This window comes from Euleptes europaea, chromosome 12 (genome assembly GCF_029931775.1).
Source record: "Euleptes europaea isolate rEulEur1 chromosome 12, rEulEur1.hap1, whole genome shotgun sequence".
NCBI classification, from domain to species: Eukaryota; Metazoa; Chordata; class Lepidosauria; order Squamata; family Sphaerodactylidae; genus Euleptes; species Euleptes europaea.
This window is the reverse complement of record NC_079323.1, coordinates 6,179,254-6,192,524: the sequence shown is the minus strand read 5'-3', so window position 1 is coordinate 6,192,524 and position 13,271 is coordinate 6,179,254. Positions and strand designations below refer to the sequence as shown.

The following is a 13,271-nucleotide window of genomic DNA, read 5'->3' as shown; positions in this document are numbered from 1 at the left end:
ACTGTCCGCCATTTACGGTCCAGATGAAAATTACAGAGTCAGAAAGGTCAGCTGCTTTCTGGACCAGAGGTAAACTTTGATCGTGGGCACGTTGTGGCGGCAACCCACTGTAGACAAAAGACAACTTCATAAAGTACCCATCAAACTTCAGCGCACTTATTTATGTGCTGATCCTTCAGGGTGGATAGCCCCAGGGCCTTCCTTCTTCAGGCCTGCCAGGGAAAGAAGAGAGTAAGAATGTAAAGAAAGCCTTGCTGGATCAAAGCGTGGCTTCCTCTGTTCCAGCATCCTGTTTCCAGCAGCGACCAGGCAAAGGCTCGCATGAAGACCACAGGCAGGGCGGGCTTTAAAGCTACTGCCCTCAACCATTTGTTACATTCAGGGTACATTGCATCTGAACTAGGGTTGCCAACCCCCAGGTGGTGGCTGGAGTTCTCCTGCTATTACAATTGATCTCCAGCCGATAGGGATGGTTCTCCTGGAGAAAATGGCAGCTTTGGCAATTGGAGTCTATGGCATTGAAGTCCCTCCCCTCCCCAAACCCCACCCTCCTCAGGGTCCGCCCCAAAACCTCCCTCCAGTGGCAAAGAGGGACCTGGCAAACAGCCCTGGCAAACAAGCAGGCCTTGCGGCTCCTACTGAAATTATCCAGGGAGGAGACCTTCGTCACCATTTGAGGGCAGCTCGGTCTACAGAGCCAGAGACACAAAGGACAAGGTCCCAGACTCTGGTCAATGCCAGGCAGGCCACCCTAAGTGCTGGGATCGCCAACAGATGGCTGCCTGATAGCCACAGTTGGTGCAAAGGGACCTGTGGAAGGAAGCAGCCTCCACCCCCAGTTCCTCAAACCAATTGAATGTATAGACCGAAACACATCCCGCAGTCCTTTCCACTTGGATTGTATGGTGCATTCTTCTGCAAACTCAGGCTGCCTCCACACATAGGGTTGCCAACCTCCAAGTACTAACTGGAGACCTCCTGCTATTACAACTGATCTCCAGCCGATAAGAGATTAGTTCCCCTGGAGAAAATGGCCGCTTTGGCAATTGGACTCTATGGCATGAAGTCCCTCCCCAAACCCCGCCCTCCTCAGGCTCCGCCCCAAAAACCTCCCGCCGGTGGCAAAGAGGGACCTGGCAACCCTATCCACCCACCATCAGATGTTGCACTATCGCTCTATACCGATTGTTCGCAAGCAGCTTTCCCTGTGTGGACGAAGCAAGCATCTGTCGCAAGCAATCGCTATAACGCAACAAAAAGGATCTCTCTCGTATTACACGTGCACACACAGCCCCTGCAGATTCAAACTTTGTTGTACTTTTTACACACACACACATACACACAGGCTTCCCCAATTATGTCTCATCTTTGGACGAGCTGTTAAGACATAGATGATAACGTCTTCATTTAATGAAAGGAATGTTTTTTTAAAAACCTAGCTCCTCAGCTGCAGTTTAAAATGGAAGGGACCCTTCTCCGTTTCAGCAGCCTGCCCGAGACAGATGGTGCCGAGAGGTCTCTTTAAAAGAACTCCGTCGAGGGAGCGATCTTTTCACCGTATAAAGTCGTGCGGGAAGGTCTCTGCAGTCAGCCCCCCCCCCTCAGGCAGCAAGGGACCAGAAGCTATAAAATATTTAGCCGCCGTTGTAGACAAGAAATTGGTTTTAAGAGGTGGAAGGGAAAGAAAAATTCCCCTGTCGTTTCCGAATAAACTTGCGCTCTCGACGCTAACTCGAGGCTGCAAGCGCCACGCTCGCTCTGAAGACCGCCGGGAAGGTGGAGAGGAGCATGCATTATTGAAGGGGGGGACCCACAGGCTGTCATGTTTTACCACAAGAAGGGTTAAGGAGGGCCAGGAACAAAACCAAAAAAAGGGCAAATGAGCAACCCTGGCACACAGCCGAGTTCTGTGGAGAGGAGGGCACAACCTCAGACTGTGGGGTGGGGAAGGAGGCGGCTCTCCTGTAGGAACATCCCTCTGTATTAAAAAAAAAATCTCCCACATTAAAAAAAAATCCTGAAATGTCAAGCAGAGAGGTGCTGATGTGGTCTTCTCCATTACGTGCTAGCTTTCTAAGTGAAGGGTTTTATGTCTGTTTGAAGGAGTTTTATTTTTGGAAGGGACCGCCAGGGTCATCTAGTCCAACCCCCCTGCCAACACAGGAAGTACAACCATAATATCCCCAATAAGCAGAGAAGAAGAAGAGTTGGTTTTTTTATATGCCGACTTTCTCTCCCACTTAAGGAAAAATCAAACACACAATCACCTTCCCTTCCCCTCCCCACAACAGACACCCTGTGAGGTAGGTGGGGCTGAGAGAGTGTGACTAGCCCAAGGTCACCCACCTGGCTTCATGTGTAGGAGTGGGGAATCAAACCCAGTTCTCCAGATTAGAGTCCACTGCTCTCAACCACTACACCATGCTGGCTCTCCGCATGAGTACTAGCAACAGCCCTCCTGAGAGTTTGCTACACATGTGGAGGAGTGGGGAATCAAACCCGGTTCTCCAGATCAGAGTCCACTGCTCCAAACCACCCCTTTTAACCACTACACCACGCTGGCTCTCCAGGGCCCCAGGAAGGGTCCTCAGCTGACCAGGACAGGCCCACCACCAGACCTTTGTCAACTACCACGATGGTAGTGACAAGCCTGCGACTGCCGCCACTTCCTTCCTTGGCCCTCTGGCAAAGGAGCTGAGGGAGGAAGCGGAGGAGCCAATTTCCACCACAGCCGCCGGGCACTCCAAGAGAGAGGCAGCAAGAGTCCCTCTTCCCTCTCTTGGTAAGTGTGCACATGAGCATATTCTGCCATGTTGCCTCCTGTTCCAAAAGCAGCAGTCGCTGCTTGCTGCCATCACAGCCGCAGGGCTAGTCAAGATAGGAGCTGCTCCCCTTGACCCTGGAAATCCTCTGACTATGGCCTCACCCTTAGTCCTGCCCATGGTACTTGCATTATAAACTCGTTGAGGAAATGGTAACAGCCAAGCCTTCCAGATATAGAAGAATGGAAGGAAAAACTGATGGAGTATGCGATCATGGCAGAAATGACCTATATCATGGATATAAAGCAACGATATGAAATACGACCAGTTCCATGAAAAATGGGAACTATTTCATAAATATGTTGAGGCTTAAAACTAACAAAAACAAAATAACAAAGTAGATACTAACAAATACTAATGGCATTTATGTGTGTGTGTAAAGTGTCGTCAAGTCGCAGCCGACTTATGGCGATCCCTTTTTGGGGTTTTCATGGCAAGAGACTAACAGAGGTGGTTTGCCAGTGCCTTCCTCTGCACAGCAACCCTGGACTTCCTTGGTGGTCTCCCATCCAAATACTAACCAGGGCTGACCCTGCTTAGCTTCTGAGATCTGACGAGATAAGGCTAGCCTGGGCCATCCAGGTCAGGGCAATGACATTTATACCTAGAGAATAATCCTGATCATTGAGGAAAAACAACAGCGAATTGTAAAGAAATAATCCTGATGGTAGAGTTATAACAGAGATATTCAATATGTTTAACAGTTTATAAAATGATTATCTTTAGATTGTATTACACACTTAAATACCTTTTTTATATTCCAATAAGAGTGAATGTTTGATCACAAAAACAAGTAGAATTGCAGGACAACATAGTCTGCCTGATTTATTCTTGTATTTAATTCTTCTGTAACTGTATGTTGGACATTTTTATCTTTTCCCTCGCCCCTTTTTTCCTTTTGTACCCTTCCTTTATATAATAATAAAACTTTAATTAAAAAATTAACTAATTGGGAAAGACAGCACACCCTCTGTATTCTGTGAGACATTATCATAGAATCATAGAGTTGGAAGGGACCCCCAGGGTCATCTATTGCAACCCCCTGCCCAATGCAGGAAATTCACAGCTACTTCCCCCCCCCACCCCATACTACACATACACACAGTGACCCGTCTGCTCCATGCCCAGAAGATGGCAACAAAAACCCCTCCGGGATCCCTGGCCAATCTGGCCTATAGGAAAATTGCTTCCTGACCCCAAAGTGGCAATTGGCATGTGAAAAAGGGCCTCGAGAGTCAAACACTGATGCAAAAGTTCCTGCCCTCCCTCTCATGAACTGCCTAAAGTCATAGAATCAACATTGCTGACAGGTGGCCATCTAGTCTCTGTTTAAATACCTCCAGGGAAGGACAGCTCACTACTTATCATTGCTAAACCAGTGCTGACAGCATATAACCACAGGGGTGGTAGATCCTATCAATAATTTCTTCTTCTTTCCATATTGCTAGGTCCGTCTAGAGTGGCCTACCGACCTGGCGGTCAACCCAATGGACAATTCCCTGTACGTCCTCGACAACAATGTCGTCTTGCAAATCTCAGAAAACCACCAAGTGCGCATTGTGGCAGGAAGGCCGATGCACTGCCAGGTCCCTGGTATCGATCACTTCCTCCTCAGCAAGGTGGCTATTCACGCAACCTTGGAATCCGCCACGGCCCTGGCCGTCTCCCACAACGGTGTCCTGTACATCGCGGAGACCGACGAGAAGAAGATTAACCGTATCAGGCAGGTCACCACCAATGGGGAGATCTCGCTGGTGGCTGGCGCTCCAAGTGGCTGCGACTGCAAGAACGATGCCAACTGCGATTGCTTTTCCGGGGATGACGGATATGCCAAGGATGCCAAACTCAACGCTCCATCATCCCTTGCTGTGTGTGCAGATGGCGAATTGTATGTGGCTGATCTTGGGAACATCCGGATCCGCTTCATCCGGAAGAACAAGCCGTTCCTCAACACGCAGAACTTATATGAGCTGTCCTCTCCCATCGATCAGGAACTCTACTTGTTTGACACCAGTGGCAAGCACCTGTTCACTCAGAGCCTCACTACCGGGGACTACCTTTATAACTTCACCTACACAGGAGATGGGGACATAACCTTGATTACCGACAACAACGGAAACTTGGTCAACATCCGGAGAGATTCGACAGGGATGCCGCTTTTGCTAGTAGTGCCAGATGGCCAAGTCTACTGGCTGACCATGGGTACCAACAGCGCCCTTAAGAGCGTGACGGCCCAGGGGAACGAAGTGGCCATGATGACCTATCACGGCAACTCTGGCCTCCTGGCTACGAAGAGCAATGAAAATGGGTGGACGACGTTTTACGAGTGAGTACCTGCAGGGACCTAACCCATTTTGTTACATTGGATCAGATTTCAGAGGGTGGAATTCACCACTTGCTAAAATCATGTTTGTGGCCTCAAGGAGACCCCTCTGAGGACCCTCCTTACCCCTGAAAGTTGATAGGGCAGACATTCGAATGGGTCGGGAGTGGTAATTTGCACATGTGCTATCTTCTTTGAGTGTGGTAGCCATTTTTCAGGCTCCCTGGCCAGAACTCAATCCTGATTCCCCGTTACCCCTGTTCACCATTGTAGGCACATAAGGTAACACTGAAAGTTGATAGGGCAATCATTTGAATGGGTCGGGAGTAGTAACTTGCACATCTGCTATCTTCCTTGACTGTGGCAGCCATTTTTCAGGCTCCCTGTCCAGAACTCAACCCTGACTCCCCGTTACCCATGGCCACAGTTGTAGGCACATAAGGTAACATTGAAAGTTGATAGGGCAGACATTCGAATGGGTCGGGAGTGGGTAATTTGCATGCCTCCTGCCTTCCTTGGATAGCTGTTTCTCGGGCTCTGTGTCCAGAATCGGACCCTTATTCCCGTTACCCATAGTCACCATGGTAAGGACAGAAAGTACCATTGAAAGTTGATAGTCTTTATCACTTCCAGGTAAGTTCAAAATGGGCAAAGAGAAGGGGTATAGCAGCCAGAGCTCAAAGTGTGGGGTGCCAAATGAGCCCAAGTCTAATCACTTTGTAATTTGAACCCAGACAGGCATCAGTTCAACAGGGGGTGAGATTACCGAAATTTGTTCTTGAAACCCCAACCCTTTGTTTTCAAAGACCGATCCATCACTAGTTACTAAAACACAACACAATGCCTGCTTTCTTTGGACTCTCGTGCACTGAAAGCACTAATCCTAAATCCAACGGTCTTGGAAATCAAGTAATTTTTCCAGCTGCCAAAGACCTGCTGAAAGTAATTAAAAAAAACTTGGGGGAATGGAAGGATCACCTCCTTCTGAACAAGCAGTTCTGGAGTCAATGCCTCCATTCCCAAGGAAAGAGTCCTTTCCATGCCAGTAACGTGACAAACGACAATGTCGGATGTTCACAAGCAAACAATTAGGTCTCGCAGGCGATACTGCTCTAATTCTGTGCAACGAACCTTGGCCGAAGGCCTTTCCATTTGGGCGACCGACAGATGGCCACGGTTTCCTTCCTCAGGCTAATAATCGCCAGCGATCCCCAAAGGCCCGGGCAGCTCCGTCGGATGGCAAAGGGTCTGTGTTAGCGGGTGATGAATTCTCCGCCGAGCGCCGGCGGCTCGGAGCCTTTCGCTGCACCTCTGCATTTGCCCATAATTCAGGTGCAAGCCTGAGCATTAAGAGAACATGAGGATATGAGGATGTGACGGAGGCCGGCCTCCCTCTAAATCCTTCTGCTGCAGAAGTAAGGCCTAGCTGGCTTAGCTGAAATGAATTGACTGGGGGGAGGATTTGCCTCCCTACAAATACCAGGATACACCTGCCGCTGCAGAAGTGCTATTCCCTTAGCCTGCCTTCCTAAACTGAATTATGTAGCCATTAAGTGCTTCCATAAAGGCGGGAGGGAGAGACGAATAGAGGTGGAAAGTCCGCGTCACTCCACTTGTGGCTGATTTTGAACAAGAGGGTTTTTATTAAAAGGTGCAGTCAACCAAATTGACTTCTGGCCGAGGGTTGCCAACTTCCAGGGGGTGGCTGGAGATCTCCTGCTATTACAACTGGTCTCCAGCTGATAGAGATCAGTTCACCTGGAGAAAATGGCTGCTTTGGCAAATTGGACTTTATGGCATTGAAGTCCCTCCCCTCCCCAAACCCCGCCTCCTCAGGCTCCATCCCCAAACCGCCTACCGGTGGCAAAAAGGGACCTGGCAACCCTACTTCTGCAGTTCTGCCCCACTGAATAGGGTTGCCAGATCTCCCCTGGACACCGGTGTGGTGATGGGGGGTACGGTTGCCAGATCTAGGTGGGCATACTCCTGGAGATTTGGGGATGGAGCCTGGGGAGGTCAGGAAACTCAGTGGGGCACAATGTCATAGAGTCCACCCTTTGAAGCATCCATTTTCACTAGGGGAACCGATCTCTGTAGTCTGGAGATGAGATGTAATTCCGGGGATCTCCAGATCCCACCTGGAGGCTGGCATCCCTACCTCTGATCCAGCATGGTGTAGTGGTTAAGAGAGGCAGACTCTAATCTGGTAACTGGGTTTGTTTCCCCGCTCCTCCGCATGAAGCCTCCTGGGTGAACTTGGGCTCAGAACTCTCTCAGCCCCGCCTACCTCACAAGGGGCTTGTTGTGGGGAGAGGAAGGAAAAGTGATTATAAACTGGTTTGGGTCTCCTTTAAAAGGTAGAGAAAATCAGGGTATAAAAACCAACTCTTCTTAGTTTCCAAGATCTGACGAGATCAGGTATCCTGGGCCATCCAGGTCAGGGGCATGGCCTCTTAAGCCAGTGTGGTGTAGTGGTTAAAAGCGGTGGTTTGGAGTGGTGGACTGTAATCTGGAGAACCGGGTTTGATTTCCCCACTCCTCCACATGAGCAGCGGACGCTAATCTGGTGAGCCAGGTTGGTTTCCCCACTCCTACACATGAAGCCAGCTGGGTGCAATGGGATTTGTCCCTTTGTAAAAGTCCCTTTGTAAAATCCCAAACTATGGGATTTGTCCCTTTGTAAAAGTGTCCAACAAAGGGAAGAGAGAGAGGAAGAGCCTTCAGGAGTTGCAGGCAGAGGCTTGGTTAATTTCTGTTCAGAAGGCTCCTCTCAAAAGATCGAAGACGAGTGGTTATTAGCAATTTCTCAGAGATTTCTATCCTATGATGCATCACACAGATCAGCTTGTCAAGTTTTTTTGTTTACAAGCAACAAAATGTGAGAAATCTGTTTATCGGAGGCAGGCTTGCAGGAATTACAAACAGAACCAATGACGCGCGATTCCAAGATTCCTACTTAGGTGGTTTTCTCTGATCTGCAGGGATGCGGGTTGCATATATTTAAGGTCATCTCATCAACAGTTTTACAAGTAGCTCTTGAGAGCCAGTGTGGTGTATTGGTTGAGAGCAGTGGTTTGGAGCGGTGGACTCTAATCTGGAGAACCGGGTTTGATTCCCCACTCCTCCACATGAGCGGCAGATGCTAATCTGGTGAACCAGGCTGGTTTCCCCACTCCTCCACATGAAGCCAGCTGGGTGACCATGGGCTAGTCACACTCTCTCAGCCCCACCTACCTCACAGGGTGTCTGTTGTGGGGAGGGGAAGAGAAGGTGGTTGTAAGCCAGTTTGATTCTTCCTTAAGTGGTAGAGAAAGTCGGCATATAAAAAACAACTCTTCTTCTTCCTCAGACTCCACCCCTCATGGCGTGACCTTAGGCTAGTCAATCACTGTGAGCCTAACCTAGTGGGGCCCTGGCTCAGCGGTAGGACATTTGCTTGGCATGCAGAAAGTCTCAGGTTCAATCCCCGACATCTCCAGTTGAAAGGACCAGGCAGTGGGTGATATGAAAGACCTCTACCTGAGACCCTAGAGAGATGCTGCCAGTCTGAGCAGACAATACTGACCTTGACGGACCGATGGTCTGAGTCAGTGTAAGGCAGGTTCATGTGTACCTGACAGGAGTGCTGTGGGGATAAAATAGGGGAGGGGCAAACCATACACTTTACCCTGAGCGCTTTGGAGAAACGGTAGGGTGAAAAAGATACGATAGCCATTGCTTCTGAACCTTAAGGGCTAGAAGCCTGTTTTCATTTTTCTAAATTCAAATTCAGATTCCAACCCTTATTGGCATAGATCTTTCAAATACAGTGAACAATGGTTAAAGTACAATCTTTAAGCAGTAAAATTAGTTAAAATCTATGAATCTTAAAGTGATATGTAACCCATTTGATAAAGTCTAACTCTGGAGGAGCTTGGCACAGTGCTCCTAGCGAGGTTTCCAAGAATCTTGCTACCATCAATGTTATATGTGCATTAATGTCTCCTAATAGGTAGCACACTAGGCCCACTTCTGTTTGGGCTAGACTATCCTTAAGTAGTGGTAGCAGGAATTTTCCCCGCGGGGGTGCATGAAGATCGCAGTGTAGGAAGACGTGGGCTACCGATTCGGGTTGCCTCTTTGTGCAAACACAGAGTCTCTCTTCGTAAGGGATTTTGATGTATCTGCCTCTAGTCATTGCTGTTGGAAGTAGATTTAAGCGAGCCAGCGTAGACTGGCCTCTCAGCATTGGAGAGGTCAAGTTTGAGAGATAGTCTGGAAGCTTATCTCGAACTGGATAAATGCCAAAAAAGAGTGGTGAACTTATTCTTACTGCATTGGAATATACAGACTGACTTCCAATATCTAATATCCTTTGTTTTAACACTCTAAAAGCCTGAGCATTTAATAGAAGGGACTCAAAAAGAACTCCTATTGACTTGATTTTCTGAATTCATTTTTCTACAAAGCAGTTATTCTTGCCACGCCAAATTGTCTGTCCATGTTTAGGTTCTCCACTGAAGCACTGCAATCTCAAGCAGCACACACACCTTTTCCCTACGTGTGTCCCACGAGTTTGACTTTTGGATCAGGAACCCAAAGCAATGGGGGACCTTTCCTTTTTTTGCCTCATTTTTTCTCACACGACCTTTGACAGATTTTTCCAACAAGGTTCACGGAACCGATCATTCAAAATATCTAATTTGTTTTCCGCACACATGAGATTTCAAGACAAGCTCAGTTGTGTGAATCACATGAAGCTGCCTTATACTGAATCAGACCCTGGGTCCATCAACATCAGTATTGTCTACTCAGACCGGCAGCTGCTCTCCAGGGTCTCAGGCAGAGGCCTTTCACATCACCTACTAGCCTGGTCCCTTTAACTGGAGATGCCAGGGATTGAACCTGGGACCTTCTGCATGTTAAGCAGATGCTCTACCACTGAGCCGCAGCCCCTCTCCATGGCTCTCCAGGGTCTCAGGCAGAGTCCTTTCACATCACCTACTTGCCTAGTCCCTTTAACTGGAGATGCCGGGGATTGAACTTGAGACCTTCTGCATGCCAAGCAGATGCTCTACCACTGAGCCACGGCCCCTCCCCAAGGTGCGGGATTGGGGGGGGCTCTTTTGCAAAGCAAGGTGAAAGGGGCCAACATGTATCTTTAGAAACAGCAAATCAAAGCAAAAACATAATAAGGAGACGTAAAAAAGAGCATTGTTGGGTATGGAGAAACATTCCTCTGAGGCAAAGAGGAATTTCTGTGGCAGGTCTGCATGAAGAGCTTCCTTTTGTAAAAAAAAAATTCTTGGTAGTAAAGAAGCTTTTGTGTCTGGGCATGAATATTTCACACCTCGTCCACCGCTAATTAAAAATAAGAGTTAAAAAAAGAACGTTTGGTCGCTCCGGCTGCAATCCATCTCCCACAATGGGCGAACTTCTACCAACTGTCATAAGTGAGATGCCACCCTCCTCGGAGACTGCGAAGAGGGCCGCAGTACAAATGCCGAGCCCAAGATGTTGGGTGTCGCCTGAATGGTTGCTCACATCTGTTATGGCACATAAATAATGTGAGCAGTGTAAAGTGATACATATTGGGGCAAAAAAAATCCCAACTTCACATAGAATCATAGAATAGAATCATAGTGTTGGAAGGGACCACCAGGGTCATCTAGTCCAACCCCCTGCACAATGCAGGAAATTCACAACTACCTCCCCCCCCCACACCTAGTGACCAGAAGATGGCCAAAATGCCCTCCCTCTCATCATCTGCCTAAGGTCACAGAATCAGCATGGCTCACAGATGGCCATCTAACCTCTTCTTAAAAACCTCCAGGGAAGGAGAGCTTACCACCTCCTGAGGAAGCCTGTTCCACTGAGGAACCGCTCTAACTGTTAAAAATATACGCTGATGGGATCTGTGCTGGCAGCAACAGAGCAAGAAAGGGATTTGGGGGTGGTAATGGATCGCTCAATTAAGACATCAACCCAGTGTGTGGCTGCTGTAAAAAAGGCAAATTCTATGCTGGCCATAATTAGACGAGGAATAGAAAATAAAACTGCTGATATCATACTGCCCTTGTACAAATCTATGGTGAGACCACACTTGGAATACTGTGTACAGTTCCGGTCACCACACCTAAAAAAGGATATTGCAAAGCTTCACAAGGTGCAGAAAAGAGCAACCAAAACGATCAGGGGGCTAGAGCAACTTCCCTATGAGGAGCGGTTAAAACCCTTAGGGCTGTTTAGCTTGGAAAGAAGGCGGTTAAGGGGAGACATTACAGAGGTCTATACAATTATGCACGGTATGGAGAGAGTGGACAGGGAGAAGCTTTTCTCCCTCTCTCATAATACTAGAACATGGGGTCATCTACTGAAGCTGGTGGGTGAGAGATTCAAAAGGGAGTACTTCTTCACACAACGCATAGTTAAATTGTGGGACTCCCTGCCCCAAAATGGGGTGATGGCTGCCAATTTGGAAGGCTTTAAGAGGACAGTGTACATGTTCATGGAGAAGAGGAGTATTCATGGCTACTAGTCGTGATGCATACCTATTCTCTCCAGGATCAGAGGAGCATGCCTATTATTTTGGGTGCGGTGGAACACAGGCAGGATGGTGCTGCTGCACTCGTCTTGTTAGTGGCTTGTTAGAGGCACCTGGTTGGCCCCTGTGTGAACAAACTGCTGGATTTGATGGGCCTTGGTCTGATCCAGCAGGGCCTTTCTGATGTTCTTTAAATAAGAAAATTTAATTTCTATCCCTTTGGAGCACAGGGCAGGAGACAACTATTTTAAACCCAAAACAGTGGGGTGGAGGTTACCGTTTCTCTCTCCCCCATACACACATCTGCAGCTGACGCACCTTCTCCTTCGTTTCCAGGTACGACAGTTTCGGGCGTCTCACCAACATCACTTTCCCTACCGGCCAGGTCAGCAGCTTCCGGAGCGACACCGACAGCTCCGTCCACGTTCAAGTGGAGACGTCCAGCAAAGATGATGTCACCATCACGACCAACCTGTCGGCCTCGGGTGCCTTCTATACCTTGCTGCAAGGTGAGCCGAGCCACTGTGGGCTGAGCTTTGGCCTGGCTTTGGTGGGCGGGAAGAGGCGAGGCACACGGTTTTTCTGCTGAATGTAAGGTTGTCAGGTCCCTCTTTGCCACCAGTGGGAGGTTTTGGAGCGGAGCCTGAGGAGGGCGGGGTTTGGGGAGGGGAGGGGAGGGACTTCAATGCCATAGAGTCTAATTGCCAAAGCGGCCATTTTCTCCAGGTGAATTGGTCTCTATCGGCTGGAAATAGGGTTGCCAGGTCCCTCTTTGCCAACGGCGAGAGGTTTGCAGGGAGGAGCCTGGGGAGGGCTGGGTTTGGGGAGGGGAGGGGAGTTCAATTCCATAGAATCCAATTGGCAGAGTGGCCATTTTCTCCAGGGGAACTGATCTCTATCGGCTGGAGATAGGCTTGCCAGGTCTCTCTTCGCAACCAATGGGAAGTTTTTGGAGTGGAGCCTGGTGGGGTTTGGGGAGGGGAGGGGAAGGACTTCAATGCCTTAGCATCCAATTGCCAAAGCTGCCATTTTCTCCAGGAGAACTGATCTCTATCGGCTGGAGATCAGTTGTAATAGCAGGAGATCTCCAGCTAGTACCAGGAGGTTGGCAACCCTAGCTGAACGGGAATCCAGAGCAGCTTACATCGTTCTCCTCTCCTCCGTTTTATTCCCACAACAGCCCTGTGAGGAAGGTTAGGCCGAGAGTGTGTGACTTGCCCAAGGGCACCCAGCAAGCTTCCACGACCGAGTGGGGATTTGAACCTGGGTCTCACAGATCCTAGTCCGACACTCTAACCACTACACCACGCTGTCTCTGTAAGCCTCAGTCCAATTGCCTGGTCATCTGCAAAGTGGAATCATGCAAAGGAAGTGTCCCTGCACAGACACCTTCCCCACACTCAGTGAAGCTTCTTTCAAAACATTGCTAATCACGGGGGAGAGGGTGTTCATGCAGACAGTTCCTCCGCACCAGGGCCTCTAAGAGGAATTTCATAATGTGGTGCAAAAAAAGTTTTCAGGGCCCATTTCCTGCTCCATTAGCCATTTTTTTGAAAATCCGCAATGGTTTTAAGCATAAGATCAGTAAAGGTATAGAGGGTGA

The 13,271-nt window shown here is 48.8% G+C and overlaps 1 protein-coding gene and 1 non-coding gene across 2 annotated transcripts in view; one reads left to right on the top strand and one right to left on the bottom strand.

The window, feature by feature from the left end:
* The window catches only part of TENM4 (teneurin transmembrane protein 4), a 450,745-nt gene that overhangs the window by 413,835 nt on the left and 23,639 nt on the right, over positions 1-13,271 (top strand). Inside the window, exons 26-27 of the mRNA XM_056858091.1 lie at positions 4,271-5,148; positions 12,005-12,177. Of these exons, the coding sequence (XP_056714069.1) occupies positions 4,271-5,148; positions 12,005-12,177 (1,051 nt within the window). The remainder of the gene's footprint in view (positions 1-4,270; positions 5,149-12,004; positions 12,178-13,271) is intronic.
* TRNAV-AAC (transfer RNA valine (anticodon AAC)) lies at positions 10,009-10,080 on the bottom strand. The gene has a single exon. It is a non-coding gene; the product is annotated as a tRNA-Val (tRNA).